The sequence below is a fragment of the Danio aesculapii genome, chromosome 1, assembly GCF_903798145.1.
Source record: "Danio aesculapii chromosome 1, fDanAes4.1, whole genome shotgun sequence".
NCBI lineage: Eukaryota > Metazoa > Chordata > Actinopteri > Cypriniformes > Danionidae > Danio > Danio aesculapii.
In genome coordinates this window covers 46488304-46514445 of record NC_079435.1, presented here as the reverse complement: position 1 = coordinate 46514445, position 26142 = coordinate 46488304, and the positions used below count along the sequence as shown (strand labels likewise).

The 26142-nt window shown below is 36.3% G+C and overlaps 2 protein-coding genes across 2 annotated transcripts; one reads left to right on the top strand and one right to left on the bottom strand.

Annotated features, from left to right (window-relative positions):
• The first annotated feature begins 4666 nt into the window (after nucleotides 1–4666).
• On the top strand, nucleotides 4667–6809 carry LOC130221207 (uncharacterized). Its single transcript, XM_056453573.1, has 5 exons — nucleotides 4667–4753; nucleotides 4832–5209; nucleotides 5783–5944; nucleotides 6456–6499; nucleotides 6609–6809. Exons 1-5 carry the CDS (start codon nucleotides 4723–4725, stop codon nucleotides 6720–6722), a joined length of 729 nt encoding a protein of 242 aa, XP_056309548.1. The 5' UTR covers nucleotides 4667–4722; the 3' UTR covers nucleotides 6723–6809.
• A 2999-nt stretch (nucleotides 6810–9808) lies between these two features.
• LOC130231724 (serine/threonine-protein kinase pim-3-like) lies at nucleotides 9809–15970 on the bottom strand. Its single transcript, XM_056461113.1, has 8 exons — nucleotides 15903–15970; nucleotides 12758–12807; nucleotides 12279–12536; nucleotides 12079–12161; nucleotides 11915–11965; nucleotides 11470–11842; nucleotides 11166–11345; nucleotides 9809–9934 (listed from the first exon to the last, which is right to left on the bottom strand). The coding sequence occupies exons 1-8, from the start codon at nucleotides 15968–15970 to the stop codon at nucleotides 9852–9854; spliced, it is 1146 nt and encodes a 381-aa protein (XP_056317088.1). The 3' UTR covers nucleotides 9809–9851.
• Nucleotides 15971–26142: the final 10172 nt, after the last annotated feature.

The following is a 26142-nucleotide window of genomic DNA, read 5'->3' as shown; positions in this document are numbered from 1 at the left end:
AAAAAAAAAAAGTTAAATATAATTTAGAGGATAGCGATGCGCCTCCTCACAGCAAGGACGCTGGTTCTCCGGCTGAGTCTCGGCTGGCCCAGCTGGCATTCGTGTGAGGAGTTGCACAAAGTCATGCGCTATAGGTTAATTGAATAAACTAAACTGGCTGTAGTATGTGTGTGAAGTGAGAGTGTATGGGTGTTTCCCAGTACTGGGTTGCGGCTTGAAGGGCATCTGCTGCATAAAACATGCCTGAATAATTGGCGTTTCATTCTCTGTCCTGAATTAAAAGTGGTTTAGTTGAAGTCTTTGCACACACACTAAGGGTCTGAATAACAGGATGTTGAAGTGTGTTTTCCTGTGTGAAATGATGTTTAGTTTAAAATGTTTGCAGTTTTCTTAATCTAGTTGCTCCTCTGTAGAAGACATTATTTTAAATTTAAATCTTAAAAGTCTCAAAAATATTTAATAAGCATTTTCTCTTTAAAACGTGTTTTGGTCAAGAGTCCTGTCTGTTTTTTGTTAAATCAATATTATTTATTATTGTTGAGGAAGGGTGTTCAAAAGATTATTGTTAACCGCAAATGTTTCCATTCAGACTCATTGTGTGCATGAGTCTTGAACAGGACCGGACAGAGGCTGGTTAGTGTGTGTAAATGCTTATGTGGTGTTTTTGTGGTCAGATTGGTTTGTATGCATGCAGCGTCTGCAAAAGCTTGTTGTATAGTGAACGTTTTTCTGTTCAATTAATTTCTTTAACAATATAGCGTGAGCTTGTTAAACTGCAGATTTATTCATTTTATGTATGTGACTGCTGTAAACTAGTGTTTTATTAATTCATGTTGTGAACAGATTGAGTGTTTCTTATTGTGTTTGGCAAATTATAAATGTTGTATTAAAGATAAGGAACATGTATGAGGAACATATTCATTTCAAGAAATTAATGTAAACACACATATAAATAAATATACATGAAAAGTACAAAGTAAGTTTAAACATGAGATTGTGGTTATTTATCATATCAATGGAACTGCAGTTTTATTTTACACTTCACCACATGGGGCAGAGCATCTGTGTAGACACACTTCCAGTCTTTGTGCTTGACAATATTTCCAGGCCTATTTGACCCAAGTGTTCAAGTGAGCATGAAGATGGGAGTGTTTAGACCCTAAAATAAAAAATACTCAAAAATAAACTTTTGTCCATAGGGTAGTCCGTATACTGTATGTGAATTACATATCTTAGTTGTGGTTTCTAATTAAGTGATAAAAAGCAGATTCAATCATTTAACAAAAAAAGTGTTCATTTCTGACAGGCCCTAGAAAGGTTTAAAGATTTAGTTTTTAGTTGTTTCACAGGCTCCCACAATAAGCTATTCTTACATTTAAGTAGTTTTTTCTAAATGCTAAAATTGTGTATGTTTAACACCAAGTTAGTTGAGGCCTGTGCTTTAATTTATAAAGTACTTTTAATACAATGCAAAAATAATTCAAAGTTGCCTTCGTTGATCTGTGAATTTGTCTTTCTGTTTGCAAAATGCATTTGTTTCATATGTGCAAAGCTTCAGGCCATTTTCATTTATTGTGCAACAGATTAAAGTAAACTCAGTGATGAAGTGGACCTCAGCTGCCACAGAATGTAAGAGCTTGTTTGTTGTGTGAAAGCAGTGTTGTCTTTAACAAGCGTTTCTAGTGAAGAGACTCAGACCTGCTCAATTAAGGTCAAACCACAAATGTTTCCAGAGACTTTGTGACAGTCCAGAATGTGTGCACATCTATCTATCTATCTATCTATCTATCTATCTATCTATCTATCTATCTATCTATCTATCTATCTATCTATCTATCTATCTATCTATCTATCTATCTATCTATCTATCTATCTATCTATCTATCTATCTGTCTATCCATCCATCCATCCATCCATCCATCTATCTATCTATCTATCTATCTATCATCTATCTATCTATCTATCTATCATCTATCTATCTATCTATCTATCTGTCTATCTGTCTATCTGTCTGTCTGTCTGTCTGTCTGTCTGTCTGTCTGTCTGTCTGTCTGTCTCTGTCTGTCTGTCTGTCTGTCTGTCTGTCTGTCTGTCTCACATTAAACTGATATTAAACAAAACTGACCACGATTGTCCTTGTTTCATCATGCAATGTTTGAAAGCTAATAATAATCCTCATTTGTATTGTTAAATTGTATAATATAATACTATATAATAATAATAAGAAGAATATAGCTGCAAGCAGCAATTATCGGGGCCACGCAGCCCAGCGGCCACATCATAAACAAGCTAGAGCAACGGGTAATTTTTTATAACTTTTTGGCAGCATGGTCTGAGCAAATTTGGTGGAAATGAGGCTAATAATCTATGGAGTTCAAAACAGCAAATTTTCAAACTAATTCAAGATGGTGGACTGGAAGTCGTGTCAATTAGGGAATAAATTATGTCAATGTTCTCTGTATGATACAAGGAATTTAGCTAGACCAGTCTCATGACAATAGACAAAACTATTCAAAAGTCATTTGATAAAATTTGTATGATTTCTGTTGATAGAAATTATTTGTTTATCAATTTTACACAGAAGGTAGAGCACACTGATGCGGTTTGGTCAAGTCAGGTCTAAATCAACACTTTAAGTTTGGTTTCAATACTTCAAACCATTGCAGTGATTCAGCCTGTAATGTTCTGGCAGCATTACATCAAGTTTGCGTATGTGCTAAATGACATCAGAATATAGACATGAATGCCATAACTTTTGGTCTACATGGTCCGAAGATGATCCGAATCAAATTTGGTGAAGATTGGATAAACAGTGTAGAGGAGTTAAAAAAAATATTGGTTTGAACAAAATCAAAATGATACACAGGAAGTTTTGGCAGATTATGGCATAATTGGCATCTGTGTTGTCGGCATGACCCAAGGAATAATTTGAGACCAACTTCACTAAAATAAGCATATGCAGTCAAAAGTTATTACCAAATTTGTAAGCTACATTGCAGTTTTTCTCAATTGCTTTGGTGCATTTCTCACAACATTATTTAGATTTGCACAAGAGTTTGCGAATGCTTTTGGACATGCATTAATTGCGTTCATACAACGCTCTGCTGTTTTATAACATTATCATATGGACTTTTTTATCTTGATGACACTGACCCTTTCATTGACGAGAATACTTGCTTTTGTGGAATGAGCTATCCATTTTGAGTAAGTGACGCACTTTTGCAGGTTATCAACAAGGTTTAGCAGTTTGTACTAATTGTTTTAAGAAATGCATTAACTGCCGTGCAAATGTAACTAGTGTTGTGAGAAATGCACCAAAGCAACTGAGAAAAACTGTAATAATGGCTAATGAATGTCTTATATGTTGCCCCATAGGTGGCGCTGTGATCATATTTTTACACCTAAAATTTGGTCTCATTATCTTGATCACAGAGAGACAGCCTCAGATGTAGTTTGGTATCACGCCATCAATTTGTCAGTGCAGTAAACAAAAACCGTTCACCTATCAACACAAATTCAATAATGTTTTGTCAGCATGATCTGAAGATCATCTGAGCCAAATTTGGTGCAAATCAGCCAAACGATTTAAGAGGAGTTTGAAAAAATAGGTTTTTGACTTAAGGCTAGACGGTGGACAGGAAGTTCAGTTAATTAAGGCATATTTAGTATCGATATTCTCAGGACAACCAAGGAATGTATCAAGACAAGTTTCATAACAATATGCAAAATTAGTCACAAGTTATTAGCATTTTTAGAAATATTGTTATAATGTTTGGCTAAAATGTGGCGCTGTGATGAAACTTTTTGAGCGCTTCAGGGCACAGTCCCGAAGACACATACCAACTTTCATAACAATTTGCAAATGCGTCCATAAAATATAGCAATTTTTGGCTTAATTCAAAATGGCTGACCTGGGAAAATCAGACATCATTCGACTCGGCATGTTGACTCTGCAATTTTATATATATTTGGACAGGGAGGGTTGAGAAGTTATAAGCAAAATGAGACAACACACACCAAGTTGGTGTAAATACGTTACTGAGATAACACCTTAAGTAATTTTTTTTTAAGCTCTACGTTACATTTTCTTTTAAAGTTAATCGAAAACAGTTAATCAACTTGAAGTCCATAACTTTTGGTCAGCATGGTCTGTAGATCATGTGAATCAATTTTTGGTGAAAATCTGACAAACTGCTCAGGATGATTTAGTACAAATAGTTTTTGCAATGGGTCCGTTTGAATTTGCTTGAGCCAAGGAATCAGAAGGAAAAAGAATTTTGATTGTAGTCCATTCGGTTCAAAATAAGACCCTATTATTATCACACAGGACGACCATATTGTAACGTATCTTTAAGATAGTTCTTTTGCTTGTAGGAAGCACAGAAACCACAACCATGTGATTATATATGTGCATTGTGGGCAGTTTTTGCAGAGCACACAAATGTATTAGAATGATTTGCGGTTTCACACCTACACATGCCTCAAATGACTACATTCTTATGACACATGTGCATGTGTGTCGGTCAATCAATCAGTTTGCAAAAGTTTTACAAAAAAAACAAAAACACATTTTTTTTTTATCCTGGTTGTAGAAACTAACAAGATCATTTCCGATCCTTATCAAAACCCTTTAAGAAACCCATCCCACCATCAGAGAGAGTCAGCCAATCAGACAAGAGCAGCTAACCACACTGAAGACCCTCACATTCAGCAGTCACTGAGATGGAGAGACTAACAGTCGTCATACTTCTGTGTAAGTCCACTTATTAGTGTTGTAAATGTTGTGCTTTATTCTTTATGAGGTCAATTATTTCACCTGTTTGTTCTGCAGGTGTTTTGTTGTGTGAAGAGCAGAAAGTGTTTGGGACAGAAGTGAACATGAGAGTTAAACCAGGAGAAAGCGTCACTCTCTACTGTGACTGTGCTCTACCGTTTGGGTCTCACAATGTCTGGATGAGAAACTGCTCGCATGAGAATCAGCCGTCTCTGTTGATTGATCCCCCAAAACTCTTCCTAGAGACGTTTCCACGGTTCAGTTTCCTGCTCAACAGCTCCAGTAACTCCTATGATCTGCATATAGAGAATGTCAGTGTCTCTGATGAGGGTCTTTACTGTGCGGAAAGGAAAAAGACATTTATAGATGTAGACGGCGTCAACGCAAAATATGTGTATGAATATGGGAACAAAACAACTCAACTAGCTGTCCTGGGTGAGGAGATATTCCTGCTGTGGCTCATCTAAAGCTTTTATGCATGTTGGTAAATTCAGTGTGATTGAGAATTTCTCAGTGTATCTAAATGTAAATCTGATATAAATAATCCTAATTACCCCTAAGGGTAATTCACCATTACTAACTTTAACAATTCTGATCTGTTATCACTCACTCTCTCTAAATTCTCCAATCCTGTTTAGTTTTTTAGTTCAAGACACAAATGATAACAGAATCAGATAGTTTGATAAATGATGGTAACTGAGTGGTTTCTGGTTTCCACTGACTGACTATGGAAATTAAAGGATTCCAGAAATGTTTATTATTTTGTGTTCAACTCATGGTTTGGAGCAAATGGAAAGTGAAAAACTGAAGACAGAATTGAGATTAAATTCCTTCAACAGCTGATTAATGCCATTAAATGGTCTAAACATTATAGTTAAAATAGAAAAGATCTTACTTATATAATGTCTGTAAAATAATATATAAGACGATGTCCTCTAAAGGTAGATGTTATGGACGCTTCAGAAACTCTTCATTTTTATATTCAGTCTTGTGTGTTTTATTTATCAGCAGATTCTGCACATGAGTCCACCATCGCCTCCACTTCTCCTCCAGTGTCAGAGTGTGTTGTCTGCTGGACGCTGCTGTTGAGTGTGTGTCCGGTGTGTGTTCTCCTCTCCTCACTGCTGTCCTCCATCTGTGTTTACTGCTTCTGTCGTCCTCAAACTACAGGTAGAGCTCATCGACACATTTACATTCATGTTGAACAAATCAGTGAATCTGTAGAGCATTTTTAAACATTTGTTCTTTTAGCTTTGAACATTTTGACTATAATCGTAATTATTAGACTTTTACACATGAGAAAATACAGTAATTTATAGTAAATACTGGAGTGTTTTTCAACCATTCTACTGTAAATTGTATTATACTGTACTGTATATTATAGTATTTACAAAACTGTTAATGAATGCTGCAGCAGAATAAAAACCTACAACTACTGAACTGATAAACCGTGACAAATACTGTAGTATACTTTGGTTTTTACTACAGTAACTGTGGTGTATAGTAGCATTAAGTGCAGTATTGGTTTGTTAACATTACTATAGTTGTTGCATTACCACAGAAACTATAGAATTACCACAACAGATTAATTCAGTCCTTTACTATAGTATAATTCAAAAGCACTTTAGTATTTACTATAAATTACTACAGTATATTAATCGGCTTCATTTGTGTGTTGTAGGTTCTGACATGAGTGCTGAGATACTTAAAGCAAATGTTTTGATGGTAACTATTTTATTCTCTTTTTCTATTGACCATTTTAAAGATGAATTGTAGACTGATGTGGTTTTTGACTAGTTTATATGATCCTTTCTCTCCTTGTCAATCATTTCAGGCAGATTGTGTGGAGAAACATCAGTGTGAGGCGAGTAAGACTGGAAAGATCTGCGTCCACACTGAAGTCTCTTATAGACGACTGACATCTAAACATCCCTACACCAACATCTGACACATGAACTGCTCTTAGTCTACTTTCTGTCTTATTTCTGATAGAGTTTGATCATTAGACATGTTTTTACAGTATTACCTATTACAATCAAATGTATTTAAATGAATAGTTTGATCCACTGATTCTTTAGGATTTAACATTTTATTTTTTGACAATATTAATGTGTCCAAAGACTGTTCATTAAGAGTGTATGTGTTATTAAGAAAAACACTTTGTTAATAACAGGACAGGGCTGTGTATGTTTGTAGCTGTAGATCATCTGCATATCTCAAAATAAATTAGTATGTAAATGTTCACTCATGAATGATCACTTTTATTTTCAAATATTAACACAAAATATTTTAGTTATCAGCGTTTGTGAACATGAATAAAGCTTAAAGAGGGAGTCACGAACAAACAATGGCTCTATCTAGTGGCTAATAGCTGAAGGGACGTCAAAGCTACTTGTCAAGACCACTTGTCCATCTGTGCTGTCTTGACCATCCAGTTTATATGACGATGATAGTTTTTATGATTCTGTATTAGAAAAAAAGTCTGACCGGTTCTTTACTTTTGTATTCTTATTTTATTCAACAAAACCAAAACAAACAGCAACAATAAACTACACACATGATGTGTTCAGATTTAAGTAAAATTGGATTAAGACTTTAATAATGATAATAATAAATATTAAAAATAATGTAAACACAAACATGTTCAAGCTCAAACTGGTACACAAAGTTCTTATTGTTCGTGATGTAAAATATACAGATGATCAGTACTAAATCCAATATCAGCCTAGTATTTTACCCGATCATAAGTGATGAGAAAGAACAAGCATGAATATAGTCAAGATTCAGGCCCTAGAAATCCTGACTCCATTTGTCCTATATAGTAGGAAAGTACAGTACGTGATTTTGAGCAAGCCATCATTACAGTACACCGATGTAGAAATGTACTGTAGTCATTTAGTGCAAGAGTTATTCTGTTAAATGCCACAGGATGTGAGAAGAGCTTTTCATGTGTGACTGAAGTGTTAGTTATGGTGATGGAGAGAGTCCACCCTGCTCTTTGTTTTTCTAGGGTACGACCCAAACCACAAATGTTTCCAGTGGCCTTTGTCACGGTCCTCTTGTGAATGTTTACGTCTCTGTATTTATGAGTTTTGATCAAGTTAAAAATTATATATTTGATATTTTTCACTTTCAGATTCTGTGTTTACAATTGAGTAAATTTCTCATTTCATGTCAAATCCAGACTGATCAAATACACACTGTAACTCTGATACACATTATTCATTTACATTTAACAGTAAAGTGTCTGTAGATTATCACCAGGACCACCATACTAGCACAAACACTTTATTAATCAATCAATCAATCAATCTCATATTAAACTGATATAATAAAACTGACCATGATCGCTCTTGTTTCACCATGGATTTTTAGACAAGCTAAAACAGGAAACCACAGCCTCGTGATTGTGTCAGTGCACTAGTTGTGACTTGAGCTTGTATAGAGAGCACATATGGAATAGAAAGCTTTGCGGTTACAGACAAAAGCAAAAATAAGTTTCTAGCAACTTTTAAAGACCAACAGCAAAAGAAACTTTGAGTAAATATATTCATTCTGGAGGTTTAGAAGCCAAAGAAAACAATAAGCATGTAGATGAACGATGCGAAACAAGAAAGTCATAAAGACGCTCAACACTTCAGGTCATCTCCATTACAACATTAAACATCACATTGTCCAAAACAAAAGTCCCAACAATTTATGAAACGGAGTTCACTCTTGCATTTTATAATTAAACTTGAACATCTAAAAGAGCTTTTAAAGTGTGTTTAAAGGAACAGATGAGAGGGAACAGACCAGATTATAACCCTAAAAACAAAACAACATTCAGAGCTCTTCCACAGAGATCCCTCCCACCACAATGAACCGGACCCTTCACTCAGCAGCTGAAGACCCTCACATTCACAGTCACTGAGATGGAGCGAGCGAGACTTACAGTCATCATACTTCTGTGTGAGTCAATATTTCTGTGTGTTTGAATGTCGTGATGTGTTCTTTATGATGTGCTAGAGATTTAATACACACTCTTGCATTTGTTCTGCAGGTGTTTTGTTGTGTGAAGAGCAGAAAGTGTTTGGGACAGAAGTGGACATGAGAGTAAAACCAGGAGAAAGCGTCACTCTCTACTGTGCTTTACCTTCTGGATCAGACATTATTTGGATGAGAAACTGCTCACATGAGAATCAGCCATCTCTGTCAATAGATCGCTCAACGCTCTTCAAGGAGACGTTTCCACGGTTCAGTTTTGTGCCCAACAGCTCCAGTAACTCCTATGATCTACATATAGAGAATGTCAGTGTCTCTGATGAGGGACTTTACTACTGTGGGAAAAGAGAAACAAAAATATATAAAAATGAACAAGGAATCAAACCAAACACTGAGTATAAATATGGAAACAAGACAACCAGACTGTCTGTCCTGGGTGAGAAACAACTGCTGCTTTCATTGCTTTGTTTTGTGTAGACAAATTCTTTAAATGTGTTTCTAATATAGCTGATGAAGAGACATGCAAACGTCTACAGTGTAAATTATAGTGTCATTTATTCTAATAAAAGTGTAAATTATAGTTTATCTCCTTATAATATAGCTATGCTTTAATGAAAAGTTTACACGTCTACATGTTATTTCAATGAATTTTCATGATAATTAATGCAGTCCTGCAAATAAATAAGCGACACAACCCTGCAGCCATAGTCCAATTTTAAATACAGAAATAATGTATATTTAAAAATATATTAGTAAAATAAGTCTATCTATAATTTTATAATTAGTTTTTTAAAGTGTATCTTAGTTTCTAATAATATTTTAAATTAAATTAACAGCAAATTAATTATATTTTGTAAAACGATGATTTATAATGTGTTTTTATATCAGAATCTTTACCTCCTGATTTTCTAACCACTTTTATTAAATTCATCAGAGTTAAACTCATATTTTTCATTATTTTGAGTTGTGTAATCAGTAAGATGAAATAAAATCAATGTATTTTTTTATTTACTTTAAACATGGCCTATTGTTCATTTTAGAGCAAGAGTCTCCTTGTGCTGAACGGTTTAACAGCACCTCCACATCACCTGCATCAGAGTGTGTTTTCTGCTGGAATCTGCTGTTCAGTGTGTGTTCGGTGTGTGTTCTCCTCTTCTCCATCTGCGTCTACTGCCTCTGTCAGAAGAAAACTACAGGTAATCATTTACTCCTGAACACTTTTACGGCCTTAGACTGCCTGCTTTAGATTTCATAATGAACCAAATGTGAATTATTCTTATGTTTTGTTAATTTGCTGTAGGTTCTGCATATGAGAACAGACATGTTGAGGTATGAGCACATTTTGAGAATAATTTTAATATATTTTATTTGCATTTGTTTGGCAGCAACATAAATTACTATAATATAATATAATATAATATAATATAATATAATATAATATAATATAATATAATATAATATAATATAATATAATATAATTTTTTGTTTGTTTATTAATTAAATTAAATATATTCTGTTTTAGGCTGGTGATGAAGTGTGTTATGCTTCATTAGACATGCCTTCCACACAGCAACAAAGGCAGAGGAATAAAAGAGTTCAGAGTTCAGACTTCAGTATTTATTCTAATGTCAGAACCAGCAGAATGTAAAGTAGAGTAAACTAAAGTAATTGTTCTAATATGCAATATGTGCTTTTACAATAGAGTGTTAATGGCAGTGTTCTGACATCTGCATTTAATTTTTTTAAACCTCAAACTACAGTCTTGATTGTTCAGAATGTATAAATGTGTGTGAAGCATGAATATCTGACATACTGCTTTCTTCGAAATATCTTCTTTTGTGCAAACTCAAAGATTTGGAGCCGCTTGAGTTTGAGTAAACAGTGAGTAAATCTGGATTTCTGTCTAAACTCTCCCTTTATTTGAGCTCTCTCCAGTCACTCTAGAAGACGCTACACCTGGATTATTTTTCTAAATAATAAGTTTATTATTAAAATCTCTATTAACATTAAAGTCATCTGAAGCGGTAGGTTAGTGCAGGTGAGGGGGCGTTGGGTGAGTCGGCCATTAGTTTATGCCCACTCCTCATTCTGCAGGTAATCAGGAAGCAGTTCTCTGCACTTCCTGTGTAACTCCTGCTCACCCTACACAAATCATTAAGATCATTAATCCAGACTGACCCTAACAACACAATCAAAGCCATGAGTGCGTCACTCAGATAAGTGTCATGTCACTGGCCACCTGCTGACTGTAACCAGGGATGACGCTCAATATCGTCCAAACTGGGCCGATCAGCCGCCGCTGGACTGAGACACCAGCGAATCAGCTGACGGCACTCTGATACACACAACACCGTCTTCAGAAACACAGAGCAACACACTTCTGCTGATGTCTCAGTGAGTCTCTTACCTGTTGACAGATTTCTGGGGAAGGTCAGTCTGCTTCTGGACGTGACCCTCAGTGCACCTCTGAAAGGGAAACGGTCGCACAGGATGTTGAAGAGGGTCACTCCTACTGACCACACGGTAGCTGGAGCCGCATGATAGCGCTGTCTGCAGAACCACTCAGGTGGAGCGTATTGAAGAGTTCCTGAGAGACATAAGGAGACACAAACACTCGTTCAAAACACTCCAGTACACACAAATTCCCTTTGGTGGATCATCAAAAGCTCACAAACACCCACAGAGTGTTTCCTTCTGTAACACAAACCCACCTGAGAAGTATTTGTAGGTCGAGCGCTTGAGCAGATCTCCACAGCCGAAGTCCAGCAGCTTGATGTCCTGGGACTCTGTGGAGATCAGCAGGTTCTCTGGCTTGACGTCCCGGTGCAGGACTCCGCGGCTCTCGCAGTGTTTCAGAGCCGCGATCAGCTGCACCAGCACGTTCTTGGCCAGACGCTCATCCAGACAGCCGTTCTCCTCACAGAAGCTTTGGAGGTCTTGGCAGGGATCCGGACGCTCCAGGATCAGGATGTAGCGTCTGGGACAGTCAAACCAGTCTAGCAGCTGCAGGACATTGGGGCAGGCAGGAGCTGAAGTGACACGGGTCATCAGTGCCACCTCCAGCGGCAGCCGACCCTGACCTTCCTGCAGGACAAATGATTGGATTCAGAACCCAATGAAACATTGAACACAACAACAGGATCACACTGAACTCACAACTCTCAGTCTCCTCTCTGTCCGCTCTTTAGACACATACTTGATGGCGACCTGTAGACAGATAAAGCATAATAAATCACACCTGCCTGATCATCACGCATCACATTTACTGATATCAGCATTTCTAAAGGCTGTTTGAATGAAGAGCGGAGAAAACGTCTTACTGGCAGTCCATCAGACCTGCGCATCCCAGCAAACACAGAGCCAAATCCACCTTCTCCCAGCAGTGGGCCCTTTTCATACGCGTCTGCAACACAGAGGAGCAGTAGAAATGTGTGTTCAAAGAAAACATGCTGCAGTAGAGAAAACTGTACAAGAACATTAATGAAACATCATGATCACTTCTTGAATAAGCCACTCTGACCTCTGCGAGAGCGTTTGAAAGCTCTTCTAGATGAGGTGGACGGACGTTCATCTTTTGGCGTTTGCTGGCTGCCGCTCTGCCGCTTCCTCTTCCTGTTACCCTGATCTGTGGACACAGACTCGGCCAACAGGGAAGGCAGAGGTGCGAGAAATCCGTCAAGCTCTTGGCTCACGGTCTGGGTTTCACCATCACCATCATGTGTCCAGACGTCCTGAACAGCTGCCTGGATGAAAGCAGTACTCCTGGATCTGGAGCGGCCTGAGGCAACAACAAAACAAGTTTATTATAAGATTATAACAATTAATCAATTTTAGTAGCTGCATTTACAGAAAATAAAAGACATCTGATCACTTATAGTTGGGAACAGTAGTGTTGAAATAGCTTCATTTGTACTAGTTTATTTACATCACATTTCCCCAAATATTATACAACATCATATCATTATTGATCATAAACAGATATAAATCTAATTCACTCACTGCGGTTTTCACCCATCTGACAAACTCCTCCAAACTCCAGCAAACCTGAAAACAAGAACAAAGATAAAATACAAATAAAAATGTAAATAAAAATGAGAAAACAAAAGAAAATGAAGCTAAAAACAAGATCAAAATAAAAAAAAACACAACAAAAGAGCAACAAAACGTGTCAAAAGAAGCAATTTCAGCTCTGAGCGTCGATCTTCTTGTAAAATAAAAGTCTTCTGTCAGAAATCCTCTAGTCTCCTTAAAGAATCGCAGTATCAGCACAGAAATCCTCAGCAAATGTCTCAGAAATTCGCCTCTCCTCAATCAACAGACAGCGTCGAGTCTCGGTGTTTATATATTGAGTCAAATCATAACACGCGTTGCTATAGCAACCACAATTTAAATCGCTAGTCTGAATCACGCGAGTAAACAACGATACATCTCATCTCAACATATAAATAATATTAAATATGTAATAATTATAATTAATATAGTAGTAATAATAACAATTCTTATAATATTAGTAAATTTAAATAAATTAATTTATAATTCACGAAACTGTAATAATAATGCTAAATGAGCAGAACTCGTTTTGACTAACGTTAATATTCTGTCAAATTTTCATGTATTTCGTGTATTTATAACTAAAATAATAAAATAACTGAAATATTTTTTATTGGTGGCTTAAACAATGTAAATGCAATTCTAGTTAATTTTATGTACAGTGTTAACTGCTCATAAAGATATTAGGACTATAAGTATAAGCTCAAAATAGTTTATTATTGTAAATAATATAAAGTAAATTATATCGCTTACCATTTCTTAGTTCACGCACGATTTCAGATCACATGACCGTACGTAGATATCAACTGGTACATGGTACAGTCGTGTACTTCATTTGCTCTTGTTTTCATATTTTTTATTATTAAATTTTATTAATGTTTTCGATATTTTAGATGAATGTGAAGGTTTTCTAAGTGTACACGCGCCGAATGAATTCCCGCGTGTGACCACAAGATGGCGTCCACAACAGAGAAGGTTCAAGTTTCTAAATACATTATTTCTCGTTTGTATGAATCTAAATGTCTGTTTTCATTACCAATATACAGCTTTCAATATGTTAAGTTACTATCACAATGTCTGTCCAAGAAATTAACCTATAAGTTAGCTAATGACAATTAGCCTATACATTAGCATAGAATTTTCCTATAACCTATCTAGCTTTGTTTATGTCAAAAATAAATACATAACAGGTTCCTTTTTTTTAGAAAAACATCTCTCGTTTGTCATTACGTTTGATGATTTAATTTTGTGCTTCTGAACTTAGTGTGCATCGCAGCGGCCTGATTTTAGACACTAGTTTACTGTAGTAAAAATATATTAAAGGTAAACAGGTTTCTATATTTTCAGCTTAGTTAAAAAACCACCAACTGGGGTTTGTTTTATTTAAAGAAGAGCAGAGCAATGCAACATATAAGTGTGCAGCATTTGACATTTTAAACCCATCTGTAATAATCATCCAAGAATGCTTTTGCGAACAAAACATCATTTTATAAAGCAAATCCATCTATTTGTGTTTTCTATTATGTTTTAATTACTACTTTAGACATTTAGTTCTTGAGAAAGGACAGTATCTGTTCACTGATCAGACACTTATGAAATGTAATGAATTTAATGTGAGAAGAGAGTTTAGTGTGGAGTAAATTCAGCACAATGGACAGCTCCCTGCAGTGCTCAACTGACTGAAGCACATCTGCAGGAGGAAATGCTGCAGAGATGTTTAATTACTGCTGAATAATTGCTGGAAATGTTAAATATTGAAAATCAAACCCATCAATAGTGATGACTAATTAAATATTTATTTTATAATTAATTAAAATGAAATACGATTACATTAAAAAACCCTGTTGGGCTTTTTCATTCGGAGACTATGCTTTAATAATTACATTTCTAGTAATACAGTTTAGTTAATCTTAATAAAAGGAAACACTGAGTTTGTAAAATTGTTTTTTTTTGTAATTGAACACTCACTTTACAGCTCTTCATCTCTCAGAAAACTCCCTCATTAAACAAACAGTTGCCCTCGCACACATTAATCAATACACAAGACTGAAGAAAGCCTAATGGAAAATCTGTGCTTTGTGACAATGATCTAAGAGATCTTATCAGATCAGTGAAATGTAAAAGCTAATGTGAAGAGGATGAACTGTACAGGCTCTGAACGAGGCTTGTGGGTTTCCTGTTTTGACATGTTCAGATGCTGTTCCTTCATCGCTTCCAGTTTTGACCTATTAAATTAAACAAACATAAAAACCATCAATTATAGCAGCAACACAAAGAAAAAGATCAATTATATTATTTCATTCCAGTGTAAAAGACTTATTTTAGTGATTATAATCAAACATTTCTGATGCCGACTCCATCTGTGGTCATACAAACTAAATCTGTCTCTGTTTACTGATGAAAGGTTTGAGCAGTATTTTTATTTCCTGTTGACTTCATTTTATTTCATGAGTTAATCAAGTGCCTGATCACAAAGCCAAAAGATGTGTTTAAGGCAGCTGTGATTTGTCATTGTTCAATGTACATCAATGATCAACCCAATGGGAAGCCAACCCCTCCTGACGCAGGATGTTTTTAAGTAAAACTTTCCATTGACGTGAACCAATCAGATAAGAGCCGTTGGTCTGCATGAAGACCCTCAGCAGTGTCAGTAATTCACAATCACTCACTGCCATGGAGAGGCCACGACTTAATCTCATCGCACTCATGTGTAAGAATAATTATACTTGAACTGCTTTGAGATTAGATTCCCATGATCTACCTATTACTAACATCAGTGTCTCTGATCTGGGCCTGTACTACTGTGCAAATGTTAAAAACTCCATAAATAAGGATGAAAGAGGCGTCATCTCTGGATCTGCAGTGTACTATAATGGAAACCGAACAACACGTCTCTCTTATGCAGGTAAGAAATAACTTCTGATAGTTGTTTTGTCTCTGCTTATGTAGTTTCTGGAGAGCTTTTCAAGACGCAAAACAAACAGAACAAACATATTTTAATGATCATTCATTGATTTATTTGTGTTTGTTTTATTTTGAGAAAGAGACGTCCTGTTCTGAGCTCTTGAACAGCACCTCCACTCCTCATGGTGTCTCAGAGTGTGTTTTCTGCTGAAATCTGCTGTTCAGTGTATGTTCGGTGTGTGTTCTCCTCTTCTCCATCTGTGTCTACTGCCTCTGTCAGAAGAAAACTACAGGTAATCTTCACAGATTAATACACTTTGCTGCCTGGTTTAATATACAGAGAGGTAGTTTTGTCTGTGCATGCACACCCTTTCCTTTAAAAATGTAGGAGCTTAAAAGCATCGTATAGTTATATAACCTGTAATGACAAAAGTGTACAGTTGAAGGTGAAATGATTAGCTCTACTGTGAAATCTTCATTATTTTTCAGATATTTTCCAAGTGATGTTCAACAGAGCAAGGGACTTTGTTGGAACAGTATTTATTATTATTTTCTCTTTTATTATTATTTTATTCCTTTTAGTTTAGTTGGAATGAAAGCAGATTTTAATGAAGAAAAAAAAATTAAGGTCAATATTGTAATCCCCCTTATTTTTTTGGCTACAGAACAGAGTGCCTGTATTTCTGTGTATATAGAACCTTGTATCTTGTAATAGTACTGGTTAGTGTCTTGCAGAATAACTATTAAAATGCTATGCACTGTCATCATGGTAAAGACAAAAGAAAGAGTTATAGAAATTAGTTCAAAATTCAAAACGTTTAAAAATAAGACAAAAAGTGCAACAGCAGAGTTGAGAGATTACTGGGGTATAAATCTATGAGATAAAGAGCGGGTGTTAAGAACAGGAACCAAACAAAAACTAAAGACTAGAACTGAGAACAGAAGCAAGGGGACCAAAAAACTCTTCAAAATAAGAGTCCTTAACTCCTGTCAGGTGGTGTGTTTCAACTGGCATATACTGCCCTGAAGGGCAGTTCGGAGTGAACACAAACGTGACCACCATGTTGAAGTGTTGTAGCCACTTCAAAGGGCCCTTCAGAATTAATGATTTGGAAGGGTACAACTGCAGGACACTTCAAGCACCCATGGTCCTTTGCACAGGAATTTATTTGGTGTCAGCTGGAGTCTCTAAGTTTGATTTTACCGATCAATGTATATTATTTATCTATAGGCAACTATTTTAATATTTATGAATAAAAAAACTATAAACAAATTCTAAATTAAAATAATTACAAAATTTTATTATAATTATATGTACATGTATGCATAAATAGATCAATATGGTGCATCCTGCACACTTTACTCCTCATTCTGAGAATGTTTTGTGGGAGTCAACAGGCACACCTCCTCAATCGTCTCGTTAAGATGCTTGCTTACCCTTCATCCTTTCAAAGAGATTAGGGCATGGGGATGAGCCCTAATGAATGAAACACAGAGAGGGAGTCAATTAAAAAAAACATTGAACATTTTATACCAACTTTAAAGTTACTGAAGTCCAGACTTCACTGCAGAGGACTGTCTGAGTCTATTAATGGATTAAATTCATCCATGAATGTAAAAAGGAACATCTTTGACGCTCGTCCTGTTTTTGCCAAGTGCTAGTCGTCCTGAGACCAACATATTTTATGATGACCCAAGGACAACAACTCTAAATGACTTGTTTATTTTATGAAGTTTTTCTGTGCATTGGTCTACATCTAACAGCCAAATGTGAAACTGTCTGTGAATTGGCCTTACGTGGAAATTTCTTTTATTAGTCACTAAAATAACACAATATCTGATCTCTAATCTTGATTAGGAAAAGTTATGGAACTTATTTCAGAATGAATCATTCCCTTATGCTAAAAACTGTAAGGAAACCCAGTATAACTTCAGCACATTGGACAGCTCCAGCTGAGCTACAGACATGTTATTTCTGCAAGAAAAAGTATGTGTGCTTGTGTTTGTTTGTTGGTTAAGTGTTTGGAGATTCTACATGTGCGTTAAAACCTGCTGTGGATGTTTATGAATTTACACCTTTTTTTTTTAAGTCAAAGTTTTTATCTTCTGTCTGCATGTTTTAGTCAGTGGTTTCGTTTTACGTCTCTATAGTGTTTTGTGAAGTTTATTTTTATTTGAGTTATTTCAGTGCGTAAAGTTTAAAGTGTGAAATATGTCCATGGCAGCTATAGCTAAAATATGGGTTATATATATATTCATGCACATATACATATATGTATATATAAGTTGAAATGATCATTAAATCATCAAATCATTAAAAGCATCAAATGCTATTTACTGAAGTAAGTGCCAGATTGTGATGGCGTTGTGGGTTGAACTTTTACAAGTGGTCTGAGGACGGTCAAACCACAAACCAGCAGGGTTTTTTATATGCACAAAACTCATCAATGTTTTTGTAGACGTTCTCTGCCATGCCAACCAAGTCAGTGGCTACTTTTCAATTGCAATTTACAAAGATAAGAAAACATTTTAATATTACAAGCAAATGAATACTAATATTGAACTCTTTCCTCTCAGTTCATTTACTACATAAAGTAAACCTGTACATACTGACAATTTCACTTAGTCATCCTTGACTTTTAATATTACGGTTTAAAAATTCTGACAGTATAACACACACATTAAATTTACAATATTTTTTGGGGTGTAGGACACTCTCTCTACTGTTTTATCTTTTCTCTCTTTTTTATTATCAACACTCAAGATTTCTGGCAAACAGCATGCAATTCTGAATCTGCTGCATGCAGGTGAGTGGGCTTCACAAACAACATGTAGGACACGTTTTCTCCTCTCCATATGCACACACACACAAAAAAGATTCTAAACTAATTTAGAGTTGTCACAGAACAGCAGTGTCCTTCAGATTTTAGTTCCATCCCTAATCATGTGTTGAGGCAATTTGGAGCTAAACTCTGCAGGAAACCAGCGCTCCAGGACCATGTGTGGGGAACCCAGGTATAGAACCATTGTCAACAGTTATTTAAGCAAGTTTCCTTCATGCAAATATGTGCACTCTAACCAACAAATAAAACCCCTGAAATGCTGATGGAACACTTGTTTTTTTCCAAAGATAGAAGTGCTTTCTCTCAGTGCTCTAAATATAACTTGTGGTTTCCTGTTGCTAAATTAGGTCTTGATCATATAAAGAACTAACCATAGAGATAACTGTATCAATAAGATTACTAGCTATATTAGCATTCATACAGGATAACAATATTCTTTTAAACACTTGAAAGCTTTAATGTATGATTGGATTTATTAGATTGCAAGATGGCCGTCAGTGTTTAACATTCTTCTGAAAATGATTGCAACTGTGTTGAGTTCAATTTCTCTAGCTACACCCAGACCTGATTACTGCCACACCAGTTCACAATCAAGAAACCACTTAAAGGGCACCAATGGTAAAAAATCTACTTTTCAAGCTGTTTGGACTGACATATGTGCATGAATGGTGTATAGACCGTCATATTGGGGTGATATAAGCACACCCAGTGCTTTTTTTTCAATTTAACAACATAAAAAACTGTGGCCTAATTGGAGCGGTTTTCAAACCGACCGCAACTTTCCATAGGAGTGCGGTCCCCCCGCCCACCAATATTGATTGACAGGCGCGTCATTATATCCTAAGTTTGTTGATTCACGACCGCCATTTGCAGCGCAAGTTGAAGCAATATCACTAAAGGAACACCCTTGCTCTATTTTTAAATGCACGGCTCATTGGGCTCAACACAAGATCAATATTCTCCACATTATCGCTCTAATCGGAATTATCGGTTGTATCTTTAGGTAGGTTTGCAAACATGTGTACTTCTCATTGAGTCTACCTTATACTTCAGCCATTTGCATTTCTCGCGATCACAGAAGCTCCCTGTGATCTTAACTAGCATGCGTTTTAGAATTCTAAACATAGGTTTCTATCAGGGTACACTCAAGTCGACGGCTGAGCGCCATGGACCGCTGCAGAGTTGAAGCGCCGTTGTGTGTACCCTGATAGAAACCTATGTTTAGAATTCAAAAATGCGTGGCGCGACGATTTGGGACACTTCATGTTTCTGCCGCGCCACAGAGAGTGTCTGGTATGCCGTGTTGCGGCTTCGAGCATAGCATTCGGTGCCTCAGTCAAAGTTAATTTACTGTGCGTGGTTATTAGTTTCTGTATGGCACTTGAAACTAGCACACAGTTGGCTGTAAAACTGTTCAAAGACACAAATGATTTTGCACTCTCTGCTTGGTCTGTGTCCGAGTCGTACATGTACGACTGAATGCGGATCCTCTCACTCCTGCTCCTCTCAGTCTGCCTCTGTTGCAAACACAGAGCGGGTGAGCTCATGGCCCCGCCCCCTTGTTACGTTGAGCGGGAAGCCGAAACTAATTTACACGTGAAGCAACACACCCCTAAATCAGCGAGCTGTGGACACGCCCCCAACATGACACTTTTTAACACATTATAATAAAACAATCTGAATTGTGTTTTGAACTGAACCTAAACTGGCACACTCAGAAGAACCATAATATTAATACTAAATCATAAAAAAGAGGTAAACTATGTGCCCTTTAAATAAAATCTGCTGGACAAAGAGAGGTAGACCAAAAGATACTCAAAAGCTGGACATCATGCCAAGATCCAAGATTCAAAAACAAATGCGAAAGAAATTAATTGAGATCTACCCGTTTGGAAAAGGTTATAGATTACTAAAGCTTTGTGACTGAAGTAAACCACAGTCTGAGCCAAATTTTCTACAAATGGATCAGTGGAGAGCCTTTTTAAAAGTGGCCTTCTGGGTGGGGCCGACCAAATTTTACACCAGTGTGTATGGATGTTTCCCAGCACTGTGTTGGGTTGCAGCTGAGAGGGCATTCGCTGGGTAAAAACATATGCCGGAATAGTTGGCGGTTCATTCTGCTGTGGCAACCCCTGATAAATAAGGGACTAAGCCGTAATGAGTGAATGAAAACTCAATTAAAACTCTGTATTAAAGTGCACTCTTAGTGGATCCACAGTGAAGGTGAAAGTTTGCTTATTTTAAAGTGTTTATTGTTCTCTTTGTTCTCTGAGTTATCATAGTGTTTATGCGACACTTTATGACCTGTTATGTGGGTCTTTTTTTCTGAAGGTAGGGTCTTGATCTCAGTTAAAAGATTACATCTAAACACAAATGTTTCCACTCAGTCCTTGCTTGTGTGCAGACATTATGATGCACAAACAGGACAGTGGTTAGGTTGTGTGCACATGTTTATGCTGTGGTGAAATTAGTTTACATGTATGCAGTGTCTGCAAAGGATTAATATATTGATCAGGAAGTATCGCAGTTTTTCTCAGAATGAAGCATAGACTTGTTGCAAACAAAGGTCAAAGAACATTTGTTGTTTAGTGGTTAATTCTCTGTAAATGACTCCCTTCACAAGAGGTGATAACATTTGACACTTCTACTTTTAACTCAAGCTACACTGCAGGGAACTGTTTGACTCAGTAACTTAATTCACTGCTGGGTTAAAAAGGAGCATCTGTGTCATTTGCTGTAGATGATAATCTAGGGGTAGCATGGTGGCTTATTGGTTTTCACTGTCACCTCACAGCATTATGGTTGCAAGTTTGAGTTCTGGTTGGAATAGGAGGCCTTACTGTGTAGAGTTGCATCTCTTTCGTGTCTACGTGTGTTTTCTCTGGGTGCTTCAGGTTCCTAAACTATTGCCCCATATTTACTTTTTCTGTACAGAGATGGTCACCCTCCAAAATACCAACAATCCAACATAAGCTCATTCTGAAAATGTAGCCCTATACACGTTTCTGGAGATCACAAATTATGTAGCCAGAAGTACACATGGCTGCATTTCATGCGAACGCTACGGGGTATGTGTTATATATAGAAAACCAGCAGAAGCCATGTAGACGGCTTTCCTGCTGTTTGTCCCGTTAGCTCGCCATGTACGTCGGTGAACTTGAGATGCAAAGAGGAGTTGACCATGACGACGGGGTTAGAGTCTGACAAAGAGCGGGTTCCAGAAAGCAGGTTAAAACAAAAACAGAATCCAAAATATGAAATAAACAGTAAATAAACAGGGTGAGAATGTGGTAAAATCTGAAAGCGTGGTAAAAATCTGGCGAAGGCTTTTCTTTTATCCGGATTGTTTTTGAAAACTGTTGGTTGGGTTTAGGGAAGTGGTGTGGGCGAGTCAATCAATAAAATTGGTTGGATTTAGGAAAAGAGGAGGGTGGGTCAGTCGATCGGACATTCAGTAAGTCACAGTCAGTCAGTCGACAGCGGCCTCTGGTAGGTTTACGTAAGAAATTTGCAATCTCAAAGCATACACTGCGCCCTCTGGTGGATTTGTGAAAACAAAACTGCAAATAAAAAAAACGTAGCTTCTGGGACGTATTTGGTGCTCTTCAGAAATGTATATAGAGTCATGTTTTCAGAATGAGACTGGGTTGAACTATTTATAAACTAAATGTGCCAAAACCTTGTGCCTGGCGCTGATTAGGGCACAGCTGAACTCAATATATACTGGTCCACCATAAATATATATGGTTCACCCCATATATACTTGCTCTCTCCTGTTCACTCACTCTGAAGTCTTGTTTTGCCTCGCAAACACTACTGACCTCTTTCTCCTGCAATCTTTCTTAGTTTGTCTGTTGCTGATCTTGATTGTTTCCTCATTGTGAGTGTTTGCTGTCTGCCCCTGACCATAGCCTGTATCATCATCTACGATTATCTACTGTCTGATTAGATCATCGTCATTACTCATGTGCACTATTGTATTGTGTTTACCATTCACCTGCAATCATTCTGTGCTCCACTGTTTACTTTATTACACTGATTTATAATAAAAGCTGCAAAATGGATCCCGAGTTCCCTGACCAATAATACATAAGCACTGCCTACGAAACCAGCCCATCATCAGAAACATACTTTATAAAGTTTCCTCTCACAGGAGAGCTAATTCAAATAATATAATTAATTGACACATGCATTATTTTTATAGGAGCTGTTTGTGATGATGAGGAAGACAAATGAGAGATGTTTGAAAAAGAAAGCTATAGTTTTGTACTTTTGCCAAGTAACAGTAACACAGTTATTAAAGCAAGCTTGTGTACACCCTAACCAACATATGAAAGCACACAAAGAATAAAGGAAATATATTTGACCAATGATAAACTTAGAGCTGTGAAGTCTTTACAAAGTGTTTGCTGACAGAGGTCTAAAGCTGTGACTTCCTGTTTTGACATGTTGACATGTTTTTGAATTAAGGGTCATCAAAACCAAGAAAGATAACTATAAAGATAACTCTAGTAGTTATATTTATCTAGTAGTAACTATACTGTATTAGCATCCACACCGGTTATGTTGTTCAATTATGTAAATTGCCTGTCGTTGTATTTATTTCTTGTAAAATTGATTGCAACAAAATCCATTTCCTCTGTGCAATTATTTTATTATTTGTGGTGTGGACCCCTTTTTGTGTGTGAATTAAGATTTTTTTTTGATGTGACATAGATCTGTCAATCAAAAGATTATATTGACCTCCACAGCGTATCTGTTTGATGATGATGATGATTTGATGATGTTCTTTTTTGGTGAACAATTAGATGGCACAAATCACATGATGTCATAGCAAAAAAAGTCTGTAAAGGAACAGTGATTGGTTAATGCTGTCCTTCCTCTGTATACACACACACACACACACACACACACACACACACCAAAACCCACTGTAAAGCCAACCCCTCATGAGGCATGGACATTTAGGTAAAACTTTCCATTGACGTGAACCAATCAGATAAGAGCTGTTGTGTGCATTAAGACCCTCACCAGACCAGTGTCAGTTACTCACAATCACTCACTAACATGGAGACGCCACGACTTACTCTCATCCTGCTTATGTGTAAGAAAATAAACCTATTTACAAATGCTAAAAATATTAAGTATTTTAATGATCAACTGTCAATGTTTATAATATATCTATGTACAGTATCGTTTAGTATTTTATAGTTACTTTGCACTGTTACTTTCTTACTTTAAAGGTGTTGTGTTGTGCAGTCTGAGAAGAATCTCTGGAGAAGAAGTGGAGATGAAAGTCAGAGCAGGAGAAACCTCACTCTCTACTGTGATCTCTCTATACCTACTGGTTCCCTCATTTTATGGTAAGAAAACTGCTCTCATGAAAACCAGCCCTCTTTAGTAATGGATTATAGGATATTTGAAACAACTAAGCATTTTAGCTTCATCCACAACACTGCCAATAATTCTTATGATCTTCATATTACTAACATCAGTGTCTCTGATCTGGGGCTGTACTACTGTGTAAAAACAGAGAAAAAGGTAATTAAGGTGAAAGAGGCATCATCTCTGGATCTGAGTTGTACCAATATGGAAACGAACAACTCGTCTCTCTCTTGCAGGTATGAAACAATTATTATAGTATTTTATATGTCCTTAAGGACACTTCATCAGTGAAAAGCATTTTATTGATCAAAATGTATTGACAGATTTCTGTTTATTTATCTTGAGAAAGAGACGTCCTGTTCTGAGCTCTTGAACAACCACCTCCACTCCTGGTGTCTCAGAGTGTGTTTTCTGCTGGAATCTGCTGCTCAGTGTGTGTTCGGTGTGTGTTCTCCTCTTCTCCATCGGTGTCTACTGCCTCTGTCAGAAGAAAACTACAGGTAATTCACACTGCATCTCCACATTTTATCTAATCATTCATCCATCCATATAAACACTTTTTATTTTTACTTTTCATCTTCACAAATGGTCGCGGTAACTTCCTCTTCTGCTGTTTCCTTGACCTGCAAGTCTTTATTTTAATAATTATGTAGGTCATAAAGAACTGTATGCTTCTCAAGCTCTATGAGGAATGCATTCTGTTTCTTTTCAGGTGCCCGGAAGACAATCGCCTGTGTTATCATGTCATTTTGTTTCAATTGTTAGCATGATGGATATAATAATAATTATACTAATATAGTTATAATTTCATATTAAATAATTATTAATAATAATTAATGTCTTAAGCAACCTGATACTAAAAATTGTTTTTAATTTGGTTTGTAAGCCCAAACTAAAATTTGCTGCATTTTTAATCATTTGAGTTCTTTTGATTAATTATGTACAAATCTGTAAATATTATCAGTGGATTATTGGTAAAATTCCTACTTTTTACTGTCTTTCTTGTTTTTGGTTGTTAAAAATAGACCCAGCTCCAATAAAGCTGTTAATGCTGCTAAAAAACACACACACTGCTTACACTCTGCTGCATGCACAGTTTATGTTAGAAATTTAAACAACCGTATTGCACAACTGCATTCTGATCCATTTAAGTACTGCATGTAAGTGATGTTTGTATTTAACACATTTTAGATGCTGCAACAGATCAAAAGTCCAACTGCAAAGAAGAATACAGTTGAGGTATGAACATACAAGCACTCACGTCATTATGGACACTCGCTCTGTTTTTTCTGATGTGCTTTTGAAAAATATTTGTTAGAAGCATGCTATAGAATAAAAACTTTTTTTTTAACGGGTAATAAATCATAGTTGGAGAGAACAGATAATAAAACAGCTTAGAGAGAGTTTAGACCTGAATAGTGGGTAATACTATAATGTAGTAATAATGTAATATAGTGTAATAATGTATTATGTATAACTTTTATTTCAGGGTGAAGATGAAGAGGTGTGCTATGCGTCTTTAGATATGAAGACCAGAAGACAGAAAAAACGCAAGACAAAGCGAGTGCAGTGTTCAGACTTCAGTACATATGCTCAGGTCAGAACAGAAACTGAATAGAGCTAAAACAACAACAACTGAAGTGCATTCAGGGATGTAAAAATATCCAAAACAACTTTCATGTAAAAATACAAAGTTTTACTTAATTAATAGTACAAAAAGGCAGCAGAAAATAGTAATAAGTACAACTTAAATTTGAAAATAATCAGCTTGTGTCAACTTCAACTAAAACTTGAAAAAGTACAGCTTTAAATTGTGCTTACAGTAAGTATACTGTAAAAAGTGATTAGTTAACACATTGCCTTAAAACCGACAAGTTAATTTTACTTGTCAGTGGACTCATTGACTTAACTTTTATAATTATGCGCATAGCTTGTTTACTTAATAATTATTTAACAACAGGTTTACTCTCTTTAAGTAAACTCAATTATATATACTTATACAATGTATTCAATAATTAAAAGTACACTAACACGATAAAAATGTGTGAAGAAATTCTTGACTCAATCTGTAATGAAATGGACAGGAGGAACACAACAGATTGGTTAAAATGGGGAAAACAAAAATGCAATGTCCAAGATTAAAAACATCTATCAAATGCATAAAACAGCAATTAAAATGCAGCTGGGTGCAAGACGGTATCA